General features: G+C 38.9%; 1 protein-coding gene and 2 non-coding genes across 11 annotated transcripts in view; 1 reads left to right on the top strand and 2 right to left on the bottom strand.

Annotated features, from left to right (window-relative positions):
• PAK1 (p21 (RAC1) activated kinase 1) overlaps positions 1-20721 on the top strand; it is a 161344-nt gene that overhangs the window by 67662 nt on the left and 72961 nt on the right. For 5 of the 9 annotated variants that reach the window (XM_043875337.1, XM_043875330.1, XM_043875370.1 and 2 more), the window contains one exon: positions 15167-15377. In XM_043875337.1, coding sequence (XP_043731272.1) covers positions 15188-15377 — 190 coding nt within the window. In that variant the 5' untranslated portion in view covers positions 15167-15187. The remainder of the gene's footprint in view (positions 1-15166; positions 15378-20721) is intronic. The other 4 variants (XM_043875365.1, XM_043875356.1, XM_043875378.1 and 1 more) reach the window with 1 other exon arrangement.
• TRNAR-UCU lies at positions 9094-9166 on the bottom strand. The gene has a single exon. It is a non-coding gene; the product is annotated as a tRNA-Arg (tRNA).
• Positions 10676-10747, bottom strand: TRNAC-GCA. Its single transcript has one exon. It is a non-coding gene; the product is annotated as a tRNA-Cys (tRNA).

Raw genomic sequence — 20721 nt, 5'->3', positions numbered from 1 at the left:
TGTAAGAGAAGCACAAGGAACTATAATAATGCAGAGGAGGGAACTTTTGATTCAGTAAGTGGCAGAGCTGGACCCTAAACTCAGGTCTTCTCTAAAGGTGATATCTGTGCTTTTATACCACATTATCTTCTGACTCTGTGTGTACATACAGTGTACAGAGGGTTTTCTTCTGTTTTCCTTTCTGCCTATCTATGAACTAGACTCTAGGTGCTGCTGATATGAAAAAAGAACAGACTCCTGTGATAGGTCCCTGTGCCATGGCCAAACGCTCACTATTTTGGAAGGGAAACGCACTTTTTCCTTGTTAACTTCTGGCTCTGGGCCGCCTGGGGGACTTGATGCTGAGCTCCCTGTATGAGTCATTTGTGCTCCCCTCCCCTTCTGCACCCCTCCAATTTCTTTTATTTTTTATTTTATTTTGTTGTTGTTTTTCATTTATTTTTATTAGTTGGAGGCTAATTACTTTACAATATTGTAGTGGTTTTTGCCATACATTGACATGAATCAGCCATGGATTTACATGTGTTCCGCATCCCGATCCACCCTCCCGCCTCCCTTCCCATCCCATCCCTCTGGGTCTTCCCAGTGCCTCCAATTTCTTAATTCATTCTGGCAGACTGTAGAGCCGAGAGACCAGATGGAGCTAGGTGAAGCATTTTATTTCCATTGTCCTCTGTAAAATAGGGATTTAATAACTCATAGGGTTGGTAAGGATCAAATGAAATAATAAATGTGTGAAAAGACTTTGTAAACTGTGAAGTGCTGCATAGATGTTACTGTGATTGTTCCTAAGTGTATTTTCAGCCATGAAAAATGCCCAGATGTTGCAGCCTGGAGGAAATGCCAAGGGTTGTTCACTGACTAGTTTAAAACTGAGCCTCAATCCTTAATAATGAAAGAAAGGGGCTAGAAAGAGGATGCTTTGCTTTAGAGACTGGTAATTGAGCCCGGTACTGAAAACTGAGGTTGAGGGGTTTAGTGTTTTCTTTGTGTGCATGTGTGCTAAGTTGCTTCAGTCATGTCCGACTCTTTGTAACCCTATAGGTGGTAGCCCGCCAGGCGGCTCTGTCCAATGGATTCTCCAGGCACGAATACTGGAGTGGGTTGCCAGGCCTTCCTCCAGGGGATCTTCTTGATTCAGGGATTGAACCCATGTCTCTTATGTCTCCTGCATTGGCAGGCAGGTTCTTTATCACTAGCACCACCTGAGAAACACAGTGTTTACTTTAAGGTCAAGCAAATGGTAGGTGGCAAGCATGAGAAGTATTTTAGTGATACCTGTGCTATAGCAAAAAAAAAGCAAAATAAAAGAAGGAAGGGGGAAAGGGATTAAAACTAAACTGACCTCAGTTCACCTACTAGGTACTTGGTTTTTAATCTTTCTAATATTCATATATAAAATAGATATTTATAAATATCTTGAATTATAAAGTTTAAAATAATTATATATAAAAAAGAAAAGAATATATAGTAGATACTTTATAGCTGTACTTAACTTTTATCCTGCAAAAATACCTTTGAAGTTACTTTCTTAAGAAAGTCTTCCCTGACTCCTAGGCTGTTAAGGGCTTCTATTTTTATTTTTTTTTCCATTGAAGTGTAGTTGATTTTACAATGTTATGTTAGTTTCAGGTGTACAGTGATGTAATTATATATATATATATATGTTTCAGATTCTTTTCCCTTATCAGTATTACAAAATACTGAGTCTAGTTCTAAGGGCCCCTTTTTTGGATTCATGTGCTTCCTCTTGTCACTCATAGTGGCACTTACCATGTTGTATTCTCATTGGGGTTTATGTATTGTTCTCTCCTGTTAGCATGTGAATATTTACTAGACAGAGAAGGTCTAGTAAATCTTGGTGTTTGCGGTTATTAAGCCCTATTTAATTTCTAAGTATACATTGATAAATACAACAGATGAAGTTGCTCCTTTGTGAAGCTTACTGTTTAGTGAGAGTGATGTATAATAAGTAAGCAAATGTAATTAAAATTCATGTTAGATGTTGTAAAAAAAAAAAAAAACCCAGAATTCCACTTGTTGAAATTAGCTTTAGGGTACTTATGCTGCTAAGTCGCTTCAGTCGTGTCCGACTCTGTGCGACCCCATAGATGGCAGCCCACCAGGCTCCGCTGTCCCTGGGATTCTCCAGGCAAGAACACTGGAATGGGCTGCCATTTCCTTCTCCAATGCATGAAAGTGAAAAGTGAAAGTGAAGTCGCTCAGTCATGTCCCACTCTTCGAGACCCCATGGACTTCGGCCCACCAGGTTCCTCTGCCCATGGGATTTTCCAGGCAAGAGTACTGGAGTGGGTTGCCATTGCCTTCTCCGAGGGTACTTATGAGACATGCAGGCAAAATGTTTAAAAGAGTGGTCCCCAACTCTTGGGCCCAAGTTAGTAACTGTGCCACACAGCAGGAGGCAAGTGAGTGAGACTTTGTCTGCCCCTCCCCATCACTTACATTGCCTGAATCATCGCTTGCATTAGCATCTGAACTGAACCTCCTCATTCCCCCCCCTGCACTCCCACCCTGTCTGTGGAAAAATAGTCTTCTGTGAAACCCGTCCCTGGCACCAAAAAGGTTGGACACTGCTGATCTAACAGATAGTTATTGGTCTGAAAAAGCTTTGGGACTAAAGATAAAAACTAGGGTATCATCAACATATAGATAATATGTTAAGTCGTGGGAATGGGTGAACATCTAGGACAGAGTGTAGTGTGAGGAAAGGACCTTCCTAGCCTGGGACATGTGGAGGAGAGCTAGTGAAGGAAGAGTCTACAAAGGAGATAGGAATGGACAGAAAGATAGAGGGAAAGTTAGGTGAATGTGCTTTCCCAGAAGCCAAAAAAGTAGAGCATTTGAAAGAGAAGGGAGCCAGTTATATTGAACACTGCTGGGAGGTTGAGTAAGATGAGGACAGAGTAGTGACCATTTGATTGGCAACGTGGAGATGATTGACAAGGAAGCTTGACAAGACTGCTTTTGGCCAAATAGTAGGGTGTTAGCTGGCAAACAGGAGGGGAGGAAGTGGAGGTAGTATAAGTAGACAGTTCTTTTGACAAGCTTTGTTATGAAGGGGAACAGAAATAAATAGTGTTTGGAGGAGTATGTGAGTGTCAAGGGATATGTGTGTGTGTGTGTGTCTTTGAATAGGAGATGCATAGCATGTTTATATTCACCCAGGATTCACCCACTCAGGCCAAAAATTTAGAGATCTTCTTGGTTTTTCCTTTTTTTCTCACATTGTATATTTAGTCTATAAATAAGTCATTTGGCTCTACCTTCAAAATGCTCTCTGCCTGCTGCGATCTGTTTAAGCCACCCTCAGTTCTCATGTGAATTATTGTGATAACTTCTTAATTGTCTCTCTGCTTTTCCTCTGCAGACAGTACTCTGCAGCCACAGTGGTTTATTCAAAACATAAATTAGTTCTTGAGTGTCTTTTCACACGTGCTACAAAATCCAAATTTATTCTGGCCTGTAAGGTCCAGCATATTCTGACCTCTGGCTACATCTCTACTCTTAAAACTCTTAACCACATTTCTCCTTGTTCACTCAACAATACACTCAACAATGTATTGCTGGCCTTTTTGCTATTCTGTATGCCCCAAATATTCTTATCTAGGACATTTGTGCTTACTGCTCCCTTTGCTTAAAATGCTTCCATATATTACTGTGATTTGCTGTTGCATTTCATCCATGTCCTAAGTGTCTTTTCCTCAGAGAAGCCTGTCCTGATCATTATCGTATGTACCACCCCCCATCCCTGTCCATTTATATTCACATGAACTGCTGTTTAATTTTCATTATGGACTTGACATTGTGTATTTATTTATGTCTTCGCTTCTCTTATTAATCAATCCATAAAGTCCATGAACACAGTGACTTTGTTCTATTCAGCTAGATTAGAATTGGTACAGTATAGATGCTAAATGAGTATTAATACTTGCTGAACGACTGAATATGTGTGTGTGTGTGAGAGAGAGAGAGGGAGAAGTTAATGTAGCTGCTGAAGGAGAACATTCCAGGTGAGATGGAGTACAAGTGCGGGAGTAGAGGGAGAAGAGAGAAGGAGAGGATAACTTCTGATAAGAGAAGAGACACCTCCTTCATTGTACGGTACAGTGGGTGGTATGGGTGCAGGGAAACATACAGATTTAGGAGTAAGAAGATAGAGTTCTCCTGAGAAGATTTCTGTTTTCTCATTGAAAGTTGGATCACTGCCTGAGGGAAGGGGTGGATGAGAATCCCAGTTGATGATTTGAGGCAAGGTAATCTTTTAAGTTGGAAGAGCATCATAATTTTCAAGCTAAAGCAGTCAACCAAGTAATGTTCTCTAGGATACTCAGCTCTTTTAGTATAGAGGCAGTTTGGAGAGAGTTAAGCTCAACTATCCTGAGGCTGGGATTTTGCCACTTGAATTTTGGAAAGGAAGAGGAGGCAAGGGGGTAGATTGTTCTTGTTTTTGATCAGGGTAGTGTAGTATATACATGTGCAGAGAAATTCTATTATAAGCCATCTTATTATCCTACAGATTTTACTGAGAGTCAGTTGTCCAGTGTCCACAGTTAATGTCTTAAGTCTCATTTTACTGATCTTTACCCTGGCATTAACGGGGTAATGTGACTGTTGATACTATGCACTTCGGCACATTGTAGTGTATTTATTAGATGATAAATTCTAATTCTCCTTACTTTTTTCTTTTTTATTGTGGTAAATGCACATAATATAAAGTTTACCATCTTAATAATTTTGAAGTGTACCATTCAGTGGTGTTAAAATACATTATTGTACAACCATCACCACCATGGAACTTTCCCGGTAGCTCAGCCAGTAAAGAATCCTCCTGCAACACAGGAGACCCAGGTTTGATTCCTGGGTCAGGAAGATCCCCTGGAGAAGGGATAGACTACCCATTCCAGTATCCTTGGGCTTCCCTGGTAGCTCAGACTGTAAAGAATCCGCCTGCAATGCAGGAGACCTGGGTTTGATCCCTGGGTTGGAAAGGTTCCCTGAAGAAGGGCATGGCGACCCACTGCAGTATCCTTGCCTGGAGAATCCCATGGACTGAGAAATCCTGGTGGGCTACGGTCCGTGAGGTTGCAAAGAGATACGGCTGAGCGACTAAGCACAGCACAGCATCACTACCCTCTATCCCCATAACTCTTTTTATCTTGTAAGACTGAAACTCTTTACCTGTTAAATAACAACTTCTCATTCTTCCCTTCCCCCAGCCCCTAGTCAACACCATTATACTTTCTGTCTTTATAATTGTGAGTACTCTAAGTACCTCATGTAAATGGAATTATACAATATTTGTCTTTTTGTGATTGACTTATTTTACTGAGCATAAAATCCTCGAGGTTCATCAGTGTTGTAGCATGTTGTAGAATTTCCTTCATTTTCTGAATAATATTCCATTCCATACCACTTTTTGCTTATCCATTATCTGTCAATGAACACTTGAGTTGCTTCCACATTTTAACTATTATGAATAATTCTCTTATGAACATGAGTGTACAGATAGCTCTTCCAAACTCAATTTTCAATATTTTTGGATATATACCTGAGAATTAGAATTGCTGAATCATATGGTAATTCAATAATATTTTAATTTTTTAAGGAACCATTTGCTCTACTATTTTCCATGGTGGCTATACTATCTTATATTTCTTCCAGCAATGCATAAAGGTTCCAGTTTTTCCACATCCTCATCAACACTTGTTATTTTCTGTCTTGTTTTGTTTTTTTGATAGTAGCCATCCTAATGGATGTAAGGTGGTATCTCATTGTGGTTTTGGCTTGCATTTCCCTAAATATTAGTGATATTGAGCACCTTTTTATGTGCTTATTGGCTATTCATATATCTTCTTTGGAGAAATGTCTGTCCAGATCCTTAGCTAGCCCATATTTGAATTGGGTTGTTCATGTTTTGTTTTTGAGTTTTAGAGAGTTGATGATTTTTGATGTTTAAGTGATTTATGTTTAGGGAAAAAAGGATGTGATGCCAGTAGGGACTAACTGATAGTAGATTGAAGTTCAAAATAAAGTCTAAGAATGCTTTTGGAAGTTCTTGAACAGGTGAGCTACATGAATAGGAGGTTTTGTTTGGATGATTCACTCTAGATGTCAGTCAGTGAACGTTTTGGGAATAAAGTCTAGGGTGTGATCATGAGAATAATGGTTAACTTGGACTGTGTGCATGGTAAGTCGCTTCAGTTGTGTCTGACTCTTTGTGACCCTGTGGACTGTAGGCCTCCAGGCTCCCCTCTCCATGGGATTCTCTAAGCAAGGATACTAGAGTGGGTTGCCATCTTCTGCTCCAGGGGCTCTTCTGACCCAGGGATTGAACCCACCTCTCTTCTGTCTCCTGCGTTGGAGATGCAGGTCAGGAATTTCCCAAGATGATAGAAGAGGATTATAAGACCTTTGGTGCTGATTTCTGCAAGTCATCTGCAGGGGTGATAGGAGTGAGAAAGATGTGTGGCATTATTGGTAGGGTGAGGGAGGGTGAAGGTATAGGTCAGCGTAAGTTAAATCTTTGACTCCATCTCTTTGCTTTTTCCATTTTGCTTTACAGGTACAATTTTTTCCAAGTTTTCCAGGTACAGCCCTTTGTTCATTCTGTCTCAAGTTATAATTAGTGGAGAAAGTTTTTTTTTTTTTTTAATTAGTGGAGAAAGTATTTTTAAGAGAATCTGAATAACCAGGCTAGTCATGTCCTTTGCACTGTTTCATTGAGTGATCTTAGGTAAGTTGCATACCCCATGGGTTTCATAGTGGAATTATAAAATAAAAATTTTGAATTAGCTGACTTTATAAGATACTTCCAGCCCCTGTGTTTTTCTTCTCTAAACCAGGCTGCCTCAGTCAGTGAACCATTACTAGTTACCTAATTGGGCCAGGTCTGTGCTGTCTTGGGGACATAGACATTAATCGTATTTACTTTTGTTCCATGACTTGTTCATGGACTGGTGAGATTGATATCATGAAATATGGAACCTGCTGCACAGAATTATGTATAAAATGCTATTAAATTTGGGGCAAGGTAGAAATAGGAGGGCTGTGTGAAGGTTTTGTAGAGGAAGTGAGTCAAGCTGGGTGTAGAGGAATAAGTAGGAATTTTCTTGGCAGACAAGTTGGGACGTTTTAGGCAGAGAGAACAGTGTGGGCAAAAGCAAGAAATCAGATTGGGCTGGAATGAGAAGTTTAGAGATAAAAGACATGAAGCTGGTTAGATAATTGGAGAGGTATTTATTGAATATCTATTTTGTGTCAGACAACCTGCTGGGGACTTTATATATGCTTTTATTTATTTATTTTTAATATATTCTTTTAAATTCTGATAATAACTCTGTGAAAAAGACAGTCGTACTTGTATTTTACCGAAGAGGAAACTGGGGGTCAGAAATTAGAGTAGTTTTTCTATGCCCAGAAACAGCCTCCATTTTTCCTCCCTGCTATCTCAGCACTTGCTTTCTTGTTGCTAAACCAGTGCAAGTGACTGGAGGTTGCATAGCGGGAATGTCTTTGACTTGTCAAAAGGACATCCCTCAGCAAATTCAAGACTGCAACATTCCAGGCTCCTGCCAAAGAAAACCTCCTGGCACGATTTAATTAAAGATCAGATTCTCATAACCAGGTGTCAAGGGCATGTACTCCCCAGTCTTGGGTGGAGTGCTGTCATGCAAGTCTCAGCAGCTCTAAGTTTTTGGAACTGAAAAATGTGATTAATATATGAGATAGGTTTTATTTCCTTTTTCCTTTCCCATGTTCATTTAAATAATGGCCTGAGGTATTATTAGAGGTTATGTGGTCCATTCCTTTGCCTCTTGAGTGAACAGTAAGGGATGGTGCAGCGGAAAGAGAGCTGATTCTGTGGTCACACAGATTTCATTTCCGGTCCCTGCCTCTGCTTCCCACTAGCTGTGTGACCCTGGGTGACTGGTGGCATCTCTGAGATTTTTCTTCTGACTTACTTACTATTTTATCCCCAGCACCTAACACAGCCTGACAAAAAGTAGGAGATGAATAAATGTTTGCATGAATGAATGAGGAAAAGAATACCAGCCAAACAGATTTCCAAGTTTTCTTGTAAATGCCACTAATGTTAGTAGTTATTAAAATATCAGACCTAAGTGATGTCTGAAACCCTATTTGTAAAGACGTTAGTCCAGGAGGTTCTATGGGGATGCTCTTAAAGAATTTTGGCAACTTCGTTTAGGCATTTAGAGGCCTCTCCTAAACTCCAAGTCCCATTGTGTGAGCTCAAGGCACCACAGAGTCCTCAGTACAGACAAATAGCAGCTGGTCCCCTCCTCCAGGCTATACCTTCTTTCTCATTGTCATCTCTCAGCCTTTTCTTAATCAACCATGTCATCTTTTATTTTTAACACGGAGCTTCATTGTACAGATCTAGAACTGCTTAGAAGGGACCATTTTCTGACTATAGCTATATGCGTCCCAGAAAATAAAAGGCCCTCTCTGATTGCTGTGTCCTATTTTTTCACCTTCATGTTGCATTCTTCAACGCCATACTCTCACACTTATGTTATTCCTATGGTCTGGAGTATACTTGCCATCATTGTTCTCTATCAAAATCATTCATTTATTTATTGTCTGTTTTCCTTGGTCAAGGTAATATTTCAGTGTCTGGGCCTATCCCAGACCAATTGAAATCAGAGTTCAAGCAGTGGTATCCACCCCTCCCTCCCTTTATTAGGAAAATCTGAAATATACAGCAAAGTTGAAAGAATTTTATAGTGAATGCATATATAATCACCATATAGATTCTTATATCATTAATATTTTCATGTTAACTTGCTTTATCACTTCCATTATATATTGACATGTATATTATATCACAACTCTATGGTCAACCATTAATGTATCTTATTTTTTAAAAATGCATTTCAAAGTAAATTGCGGGTATTAGCATACTTCCTCTCTTAAGTATGTCATCTGGTATTTTAAAAAGCTCCAAGTGAATTCCTATAGTCTAGAGTCAAAGACTACTATCTGACCTATTTATTCTTTAAGCCCCTCCTCTTTTATTTTTTTCATTGCACTGCATAGCATGCAAGATCTTAGTTCCCTGACCAGGGTTCTAACCTGGGCTCCCTGCAGTAGAAGCACAGAGTCCTGACCACTGGACCACCAGGGAATTTCTCTAAGCCCCTACTCATTTATTTATCTCTATATCCCTGGTTTCTGGCATAGAACCTTATAAGTAAGTACACATTCAAAATTATTTATTTGAATTGTACTTGAATGAAGAACCTACAGCTGCAGTAAAAGGTGTACATAACTTTCACTTGACTTATTTGAGGAACAAGAAATTATTTTATCTTTTCTGTTGCTGACCTCATGGCAGACGTTTAATAAATACCAATCTCAAGTCCAGCCTAAATGTGTTTATATATTTCTATATTTGCCACTGGCTAGATTTGACTGATCTAAATGTAAATCAGAAGTGGCATAATTCAGGTCAGTGAAGGTACAGAGGGGCTAGAATTACCTCAAGTATAGTTGGAAAATTCTTTGGCAACATGTCTGAAGACTTGGGTTCCAGTCCTCACCTTTAAATTTCTGTGTAGTCTTAGGCAATTTCTCTGTGTTTTTTGGGCCTCTGTTTTCTTACCTGTTATGTAAGGGGATCAGATTAGATGACCTTTAAGATTTTTTTCTGGCTTTGATGTTATGGGTATCTTAAAACTTTGATTATCTTGACTGTGTATTATACTAGGGGCTGTGGAATCCAGATGTGATAAAGTAGAAAGAAGTGGTTGTTGGTGAGCACATTCCTCTGAATCCCTGTCTGGTTTTATTTAGTATGTGAAGTATACTTGCACATAGTGGCTACTTGAAAAGTGTTTTCTTTTCCTTTTTTCTACTTCAGCACTCTATCTTCATGCTTTTTATAGCATGCTTGATGGAGCTTCCCAGGTGGTGCAGTGGTAAAGAATCTGCCTGCCAATGTAGGAGATGCAGGAGATGCAGGTTCCATCCCTGGGATGGGAAGATCCCCTGGAGTAGGAGATGACAACCCACTTCAGTATTCTTGCCTGGGAAATTCCATGGACAGCAGAACCTGGTGGACTACAGTTCCTGGGGTCATAAAGTCAGACACAACTGAGCATACATGTTTTTATATGCTTTTTACAGAAAAACAGACATAAATACTTCCCCTCCTTGGTTGCCTCTTGACCCATATCTGTTGTGAGACTGCTCATGGGAAACAAAAATTTGCAGCTCATAGGTATAGAGGCTTCTATTAGAACTATAGCTAGTGAAAAGCAGAGCCAGGACTTAAATTTCATCTGATTTTTTTTTTTTTTTCCAAATTTCATCTGATTTTAACTCCAGTCATATTTTTACTCTTATCACCCTGCCAGTGGCCCTTTTGAAACCTCACAGTGATCCTGCATTTATTATAGAGTCATTCAGTTGATTAATAGTTAATACTTCAGTATAATTAGTTGCTTATAAATTATTAGGCTCCCTGAGGCTCTGGAGCATTGGTAAACATGGTTGTTCTGTCTTTCTCTCTGTCTGTTTGTCATCTATCCAACTCTTTGCGACCCCATGGACTGTAGCCTACCAGGCTTCTCCATCCATAGGATTTTCCAGGCAAGGGTACTGGAGTGGGTTGCTATTTCTTCTCTAGGGGATCTTCCCTACCCGGGAATTGAACCCGGGTTTCCTGCATTGCAGGCAGATGCTTTATCCTCTGAGCCACCAGGGAAGCCCTGTCTATGATAGATAAGTGATGCTATCTGAACTCTGATTCTTAATGTTGGCCTTGGGCTTCGCTTTATCTTGCAGCTTGTCAGAAGGCATTGGCTTGTCATCTTCCCAAATCTTTGACCTGCAGAGATTGCTAGAAGATTTATAGTATATTTGGTCATGATATTCAAGAATCAAGTGTAATTCTTTTTCCTCTCAGGATTGAAATTTTGTACTTGTTTTCCTATAAATAAAGTTTACGATAGTGTAGGTTATGATTACTGTGCTTTTTCTGATGTTCTGATTATTAAAATGTTCTGATTATTGTGCTAGGTATAGATGAACAAAATGACCTGTGAGTGGATCGATGAAGTGTAAAGAGAGTAAAAACATGTGGAGAAGCCATAGGAAAGGACTGGTTGGAGGGCTTCAGAGAAACTGGAAAGTAGTATAGAAATACTAAGTCCAAGTAAGTTCAAAGGGAAGGTTCAAGAAAGCACAAACTTGTGTTCTGTGAGTATTGTTGAAAAGTACTGGCAATGTTTAGCATTGAGAAAATAGATTTTGGGGGAGTCTTGAGAGATGATTTCAGGTACCTAAATTTCTATCTGAGTAAGAGGCAGTTGGCCTTTCTGAGTTGCCCTGAGATAGGATTTAGGAGTAATAGGTGCAAGTAGTGTTTATTTGTTCATTTGTTGTTATTTTACTTGGTCACTTGCTTATTCATTTGTTCACCGAATCTTTACTGATTACCTGTTCTGTGCCAGGACTGGTATTGGGGATTGTGAAATGACTGAAGTGTTCTTGAGATTATAATCTTAAGTCTGCCAGGGCTGAGAATTGTAGGGAGAGGTAAATGTATAAACAGATAGTTGCAATTCAGTGTGAGAAGATAAAAACTTAATATAAATGAAAACTTTCTAAATGAGATCACTGAAGATAGAATAGGCTGACTTGTGAGACTGTAGATTTCTTATCATTGGAGGTTTTCAAGTAATGGGCTAGATGACGTGGGCTGAAATGCTGTACAAAGGATCCAAAGGTTGTATTCCAACAATAGATTTTAGGTTTTAATAATTTAGAATATTTTGGAGAGTGGAGATCTACCACCAGGAATTTTCCAAACACAGTCGCTTCACTTCACTTCAGTCACTCAGTCATGTCCAACTCTTTGCGACCCCTAGGCACGCTAGGCCTCCCTGTCCATCACCAACTCCTGGAGTCCACCCAAACCCATGTCCATTGAGTCGATGATGCCATCCAACCATCTCATCCTCTGTCGTCCCCTTCTCCTCCTGCCCTCAATCTTTCCCAGCATCAGGGTCTTTTCACATGAGTGAGCTCTTCGCATCAGGTGGCCAAAGTATTGGAGTTTCAGCTTCAGCAAACACAGTGGAAGAACTGAAAAATGAAGAAAAGCATTATCAGAAAGATTTAAGCCTTTCTTGGCATGTTCCTGGGCTGTGATCCTGAAAAGGAGTTATATTCAATGAAGCTTTTGGTTGAAGGACTTAAGAGGCAAAGAAGGGCCTGCTGAGGGTATCAGGTGGCTGCAGGGAGTGTAATTTTGGAACTGGCAGTCTGGAGTGGGAAGGTACACTTGAGAACTGAGCTGGTAGAAATTCTCTTTGGGGGAGCTGAGGGACTTGCGTTGGGGTTTGGGAGGGAAAATGAAGGCAGATCTGCAAAACAGAACTGGAAGAAATGGATAAAAAGTGCACCACCCAGAGAGTTGCTCTAGATTAACAAGATTGTCCTTGCTACTTGATTTCTTTTGTTCAAAAAGAGAAGTAAGGAGCAGTTGGTTTGCCAGAGGTAGGTCAGGATGAGTTATATAAATAGATGAAGTTTGAATTTGGCCTTAAAAGATGAGTAAAGTTTTCATCAGTCAGAAGAGAGAAATCATCGACAAGAAGCATTAGGTGGTGGGAAGTGGGATGGGTGGGCAAGAGGAGGGTAAGAGACTACTTGACAAATTCAAGAGAACAGAGATTTCTGAAGTGTAATTTGACTGTAAGCTGTGTTCAGGTATGGTGGCTTAGTTTGTGAGGCAGTTCATTATCAGACTGTGAAGGACCTTAAAATTTCATCTGTACTGATCTCCTTAAGGCAAGATATATATCTCTGTCAAAATTTTGATTAATAAAAATATTTGTTGAATCCACTGTGAATCACATATTATACTAGACTCTTCTGGATTGCAAAGGTGACAAAATCGTGCCTGACCTTTGGATATCGTTCTGGATCCTGGTGAAGATAATTATAGCATAATAGTGAAAATAAATGTGATAACCTGGAAATATACCCATTGCCTTGGGAGTCTGAAGGAGGGGACCTTAACATCTTGAAGATGAGAATATTTAAAAAGGGCTTCTTAGATGAAATAGCAGTTGAAGGATGGGTGAATTTGAGGATAGGAAAGTTGGCATTCTAAGCAGAGGGAACAGCATGTGCAAAGGAATGAAAGTGTGAAAGCAGCAGTATATTTAAAGAAGTTAGAGAAGTTGGGTATGGCTAGAATGTAAGGGGAATTAGAGAGAGTGGTAGGGGTGGGGAATGAAGTTGATGGGTAGAACTGGTTAACTAATGGAAGGGCCTTCAAAAGCAAGCTAAGGAACTTTAGCTTTTATTTTGGAATGTTACTGAAGAGTTTTGAGTAGAGTGTGAGTGTTTTAAGGTCATTGATGACATGTGGAGAAAGGTTTGGGGAAAAAATGGATGCGAGGGATCATTTAGCTCTGCATTTATTAGAAAATGTTAAAAAGACTACTATAGATTTTGTCCATTTGTTGTTGTTGTTCAGTCCCTAAGTTGTGTCTGATCTTTGCGACCCCATGGAGTGCAGCACACCAGGATTCCCTGTCCTTCACTGTCTCCTGAAGTTTGCTCAGGTTCATGTCCATTGAGTCGGTTATCTAACCATTTTGTCCTTTATTGCCCCCTTCTCCTCCTGCCCTTAATCTTTCCCAGCATCAGGGTCTTTTCCAGTGAGTTGGCTCTTCTCATCAGGTGGCCAGAGTATTAGAGATTCAGCTTCTGCATCAGTCCTTCTGATAAATATTCAGGGTTGATTTCCTTCAGGATTTACTGGTTTGGTCTATTTGCAGTCCAAAGGACTCAAGAGTCTTCTCCAGTACTACAATTCATCAATTTTGTCCACAGCATTGAAGTAATTGACTTCTAAAGCAGTGGTATTCAATTCTGGCAGTCACTGGGATCACTAAGTTTTAAAATTATAAAATTTTGGCCTTAATTATGGCCAGCCATACTAAATCAGAATTTATGGGGGTCAAACAAATACATTTGTATTTCTGAAAAGTTCTTGGTGATTATTATGCTTTTTTTTAAAAAAAAATAATTAGAAACTAGTTTCTAAAGCACTGTTGTATTTGACTCTAAGGAGCATACATTCTAAATGGTCATGGTTAGAGATATAATTTCCATTGTAGTATGGAAGAATAATGAAAAACTTTATTAACTCTGGATATATTTATATCTATTGTCAAGCCTACTTATTTAAGGTAATAACATCTATCTTCATTAAAACTATTGATTCCATGTGATGGGGATTTTTCCTGCTTTCTTTTAGATTTTATTCCTTCTATTTCTCAGAAGCATTAGAAATCACCTGTAAATTCAGTGCTGTATAGGATAAGATGGTTATGCGTTGATCATTGTATATTTAGAACAAGGTCAAATTTTAGTGCAAGGAGATCCTGGAGAGATGATGATAAAGGTCACGGGTCAGCAAACTTTCCCTGTAAAGGACCATATAGCACATATTTTAGATTTGTGAACAACCTAAATATTTTAGGTCTGTTATAGCTACTCAGCTTTGCCATTGGAACATGAAAGAAGTCATAGAAAATAGGTAAATGAATGGATGTGACAGTGTTTCAGTAAAACCATTTACAAAGCCAGCAATATTACTGACCTTTGATATAGTGATACAGTTCCTACCAGAGAAGGAATGATTTTTCTAAGGCAACGAAACTAAGGCTTGGCAGAGAACTCACTATGTGGAATTCTGTTCGTACTTTTATTTAATTTTCATGTGAATGTATAAATGGAAACCAAGTGATTAAGGAATTTCTCTAAAGCCTGTACGTAGCACATGGATTCATACTCAGTTTAGCTAGGCCAAATTTCTGCCTTTTAAACCATATCCTTATGGTTTTTTGTACTTTGGAATGCTTTAGATAGGAGAATGAAGAGAAAAGCAAGAACCTTGTGAATTTTCAGCAGTGCTTAGGACTGAGTAAGTATTCTATCTTTGAGTATGGTGAACTAAATAAAATAGCAGCAGTCATGGAATGCAGTAGAAGGGCTTGAGATGAGTCCTGGAGAAAGGGTTGTAAAATTTGGATTTTTCTAAAATTTCCAAAATGTATTTCCTTTTGCTCAAAAATAAGAGGTTTGTTTTTCTTTCTGATTCCAGTAGCTGCTGCTGGTGGTGACGATGTCAAATAACGGCCTAGACATTCAAGACAAACCTCCAGCCCCTCCGATGAGAAACACCAGCACTATGATTGGAGCTGGCAGCAAAGACTCTGGAACCCTAAACCACGGTTCCAAACCTCTGCCACCAAACCCAGAGGAAAAGAAAAAAAAGGACCGATTTTACCGAGCCATCTTACCTGGAGATAAAAGTACAGTATTTCATTTCATTCTCATCATTTGTATACTTACATTTTTTTTTTTTTTGTAACCTGAATAAAATATTTGTTGCTTCTTTCACCTAATTTTCTTTTAATCCCCCCTTTTCTCATTAAATAGTTTCTTTGTCTTTTTTCCTGAAATGACTGAAGTCAAATAGAAAATAGACCCATTTTTATACTCTATTAATTATATCTGAGCAAAATTTGAGGGAAATAATTAATGCTGTTGCTAGATCTCAGTCAATCTGAATTTACTTACTTTTTAAGTTCATAACTGTCTATGACCTCACAAAGTATGAGGAATATTGAAATGTCTTCATTTGGAAATTTTTTCTCCCCAAACTAGTTTCATTTGGAAGGTCTTCTTTCCAGATTTTTTGATTGCCTCTTCTTTAGTCATATGTCCTAGACTTAAACCCAGATTTAGGGATTAAATATCAGTAAGAAAGACAAGTAATAGCTGAGGTTAAAAAAAAAGTAGGCCTCAGCATGACTTCACTAAGAAGAAGTAATGCTAGGGAATTCCCTGATTCCCTGCAGTCCAGTAGTTAAGGCTTGACACTTTCAGTTAAGGCTTGATACTTTCACTGGAGGCCTGGGTTCAATTCCAGGTAGGGGAACTAAGTTCCCACAAACCATGTAGTCCAGCCAGGGCTCATTTCCTCTTTATGAACAAAGCTTTTAGAATAATCAGGACTTTAACAGTGTATCTAATGAAGTCACTGATAATCCTATGAATAAGATAGTGAAATAGAGGGTTAATTTGTCCACAAGAATAAATGACTTTGGTTTGACCACCCAAATATGTAAGTGGCTGTTGAAATGAAGTAAAGTTCTCAGCCATGTTTGTAGGGCTTGTTTCTTACGCCACGTTTCTTATGGCATGCTGAAAAAATTGCCCTTTTGTCTACAAATAGTCATCATGAGCTTCTCACTTAGGTAGCCCTGGTTCAAATCCTGGATTCATCACTTAATAGCTCTCTAACCTTAAGTATGTCAGTTAACTTCTTTGACTTTTAGTTTCCTGTGTCTAGGAAAGGTTGGGATTTAAAATTTTTGTGCTTCACTAAGAAAGTGAAAAGATAACGCACAGAGTTGGAGAAAAAATTCCCAAATCATATATCTGATAAGGAACTTATAAAAAATACATAAGGAGTTACCCATATGACCTAGAAATGAAAAATTATGTCAACACAAAAACTTATACATGGGTACTTGTAGCAGCATTATTAATAATAGCCAAAAAGCAGGGGCAGCTCAAATATTCATTGAGGATGAATGGGTAAATAAAATTGTTATGTATCTATACAAAGAAATAATATTTGGTAACAAAGAAATGAAGCCCTGATCCATACTACAAGGTGGGTGAACCTTGAAAACTGGTGAAAGAAACCAGTCCCAAAGGACCACATATTATATAATTCTGTTTATATGAATTATTCAGGCAAACTCATAGATAAAAAGTAAGAGTGTTGCCTAGGGTTGTAGGAGTTGGTGAATGGGATTAGGGAGTGATGGCTAAGAGGCGTGGAGTTTCTTTTTTTACTTTTTATTGGTGTATAGTTGCTTTACAATGTTGTGTTAGTTTCTCTTGTACACAAAATGAATCAGCTAAAGATACACATATATCTCCTCGTTTTTGGATTTCCTTGCCATATAGTCCACCACAGAGCACTGAGTAGAGTTCTCTGTGCTATACAGTAGGTTCTCAGGGGTTTCCTTTTGGGTCATGAGAATGTTTTAAAATTGATTGTGGGGATGGTTCTCCAGCTCTGTGAACATATTGAGCCATTGAATTTTACACTCGGAGTGAATTTTATAGTATGTGAATTTTATCTCAGTAAAACTCTGTTTAAAAAAAAAGCAGTTGATGGAGGCATTTAAACATCATTGGGAACTGAGGAGATGACCTTATGTATTGAATGGGGAGGTAGAGATCTAGATATTGTTATAGTCTTGGTTCTCTCATAAATTGGCTACCTGGTTTCGGTCAGGTATTGGCTGTGAACTTAAGTGCCTTCATCTAAAATGTTACAGATATAGGGACCACGTTAGTGATACCAGTGGGGAGAAGGAAGAGGGAAGAGGGTTGTTATGGGATTATATGAAATCATGTGTGTGAAACCTTTGAAAATCATAAAGTGCTAGAGAATTTAAACAATCTTTCATTCAATAAAAAGTAATTAAAAGATAAAAAATTGGTCAAACAAGTTGAAATACAGTCTCTTACAGTTTTGAAATTCTATAATTATGTAAATGAGATATAAATATGAAGTGGGATCAGGTTGTGTATTATGGGAAACAAAACTAGGCCATTGTGAAGTACTTTGATCAGCAATAAAGCTGTAGATGCAGAAGTTCTTCTAGAAATCCTTGTTGAGTAACCCTAGGCCAAATCTGGTCTGAAAATAAAACTCATAGCTCAAGATCAAAGCATAGAAGTTTTCTGTAAGTTCAAAGCATAGAGGTAGAAAGCATATAGTTATGAGAAGTTCTTGTGAAATGATCTAGTGGCCTCTTTTTCACTCCCTAGTTTTGGATTTTCTATACATACCCTAAACACATAGGTTTTACTCCTTTGCTTTAATACTTTGCTGTGCTATGCTTAGTCACTCAGTCATGTTCACCTCTTTGTGACCCTTTGGACTGTAGCCCGCCAGGCTCCTCTGTCCATGGGGATTCTCCAGGCCAGAATACTGGAGTGGGTTGCCATGCCCTTCTCCATGGGATCTTCCCAACCCAGGGATCAAACCCAGGTCCCCTGCATTGCAGGCGGATTCTTTACCGTCTGAGCCACCGGGAAGCCCTATTAGATGGCTGTAATTAATGCATACATCAAAATGAAATAAATGAGTTTTTTTCCCTTTGTTTGGAAATGTTATTCAGCTTGATTTCATTCAACCAATAGGTATTTGTTGACCTGATGCTTTGTGCTTGACTTAGTCCTAGAGGGATGCATAGCAGTGTTGGCAGTCTTTGAAGTAGTATGCCCTTCATAAATTATTTGAGAATTTATACCTGCTACACAGAGTAATGAGCTAGAATTGAATTTAGAGAACCTGAATTGAGTCCTACCTCTAACATTGATTAAATCTGTGATTTTTTTTTTTTTAAGTCCTTTTACCTGTTTATTTTAATCCCTGTATCCTTAACTGTAAGGTGGGAATAATTATAATTTCCAGTCATCCCATATTATGAGTAGGCTATTGTCATTTCATGTAGTGGATATAAAAGCATTTTTTAAACTGTAAAACACTGCAGAAATATGAATTTTTTTTAAAGGGTAACCTCATTTCCTGTTTGATATGGTATCTTTAACAATTCATTTTCAGTTGGAGAGGCTAAAGCTTAGAGAAGAGTAAATTTATCAAGGTCTTACAGCTGGAAGGTGGCAGGAATGAGTGTGAAACTAAATCTTTGTGAAGTATCTACCACGTCACTGAATACTATCTGTTAATTGTTCCCAACCCAGATTACACATCTGACTCTTTCATGGTTCTTTTTTGAAATTGATGCTTGGGTCCTACCCATACTTTTGGAGCCAGAATTTCCATAGAGGAGCCTGGCAGGCTATAGTCCATAGGGTTGCAAAAAGTCGGACACAACTGAAGTGACTGAGCAGGCACACAGTCTTGGGGTCTAAGGGGATTTGGAGGAGAGAAAGAAGAGTTCTCTGTGGGCTGCATTAGGGGTTGAGACTTGAGCTGGCAATGGGTAGAATGTCTGTAGTCATCACCTAATGCTGACCTCCAACATGGCTTTAGTGTGTGCCTGGAGGGATGCATAAATGATTGTGAGAAGCTGTAATTGAGGGCCTGTGATAGGTGGCGCTGAGTTGCAGAATTCCATGTGGGAAAGTCTGGTTCCTGTGGTTAGGATCTGGAGCCTTTGGTTTATTCTAGGAAGTTCTTCAGCATTTAGTTTGGAATTTTTTTCTGGCTGCATTTTCACAACCAAAGTGGAATTCTCCAAGCTTGGGAAGAGTTTAGCTAAGTTAATTTTAAAACTGGACTACATCAGTGTTTATCTCTCCAAGTTTGGAGTGTTTTACTGCCTTGAGCTCAGATTAGCTCAGCTGAACCCATGAGAGGGGCTTCTTAAAAATAAATCTTAAAAAAAACAAAGTCAATGATTTGTGCTGGAACTTGGATAGCTGTACTGCAACTTGGGATTTTGCAATGTCAGCCTTATTTTCCATGCTACCAGGAAGTCAAATGGAACTAGCTAAAGATAGGGTTAATATTAATATTAGGATGGATGGGGTTGTAGACGTCTTTTTCCACTTTATTTCTGTAAGTCTGTGATCTCTGGTTTCATGAAATCAGGTGATTCGTTCTTTTTCCTAAGTCACAATTTCTCTGTCTCAATGAGTGGGTGGGTAAATCCTACTCTGACACTTTCCTTTATTAATAATAATTCATGTTTGTAAAGCTCTTTAGCTTTTATAAAACACATGCATTCTCTTCACCTTAGTTGATCCTTAAAATAATGATAGTAATAAATGTAGAAATAACAAATAGTACTAACACAATAGTAATAAGCATAACATTTGTTGTTATTTAGTCGCTCGGTTGTGTCTGACTCTTTGCAACCCCATGGATTACAGCACACTAGGCTCCTCTGTCCTCCACTGTCTGCCAGAGTTTGCTCAGATTCATGTCCATTGAGTTGGTGATGCTATCTAACATCTCATCCTCTGCTGCCCTCTTCTCCTTTTGCCTTCAATCTTTTCCATCATTGGGGTCTTTTCCAGTGAGTCAGCTCTTTGCATCAGGTGGCCAAAGTATTGGAGCTTCAGCTTCAGTATCAGTCCATTCAATGACTATTCAGGGTTGATTTCCTTTAGGATTGATTGGTTTGATCTCCTTGCTGTCCAGGGGACTCTCAAGAGTCTTCTCCAGCACTACAATTTGAGACCATCAGTTCTTTGGCTCACTTATTATATTAGGAGTTTTGATGGTTGTGAAATATACCAGTTTTTCATGGAGATAAATACTTCACTTCGTAGACAGCAAACTGAGGTAACACAATTTAAATAACTTAACCAAGGTCTAGTTAGGAGTGGCTGATGTGAGATTGTAGCTCTTTTCTGTGATTCCAGGGATCTTTCTACTCTACAGCTGTGATACTTTTGTGCTCAGAGTCAAGGACTTGCCCAAGGTCATATGACACATCGTTGCATGGAGTTTGGCATTTGAAATATTGTCTTGACTTCTGGACTGGCTCTTTAATTTTTCTAAGTCCTCCGACACCAATGTACTGTTTGAAGGCTCCCGTCCTATAGATGTTCAGACTAATGCCTTTGGTAGAACTGATTTGGTTAGTTCTTTTAACT

This window comes from Cervus elaphus, chromosome 2 (genome assembly GCF_910594005.1).
Source record: "Cervus elaphus chromosome 2, mCerEla1.1, whole genome shotgun sequence".
Taxonomy (NCBI): Eukaryota; Metazoa; Chordata; class Mammalia; order Artiodactyla; family Cervidae; genus Cervus; species Cervus elaphus.
This window is presented reverse-complemented; position numbering and strand designations above follow the sequence as displayed.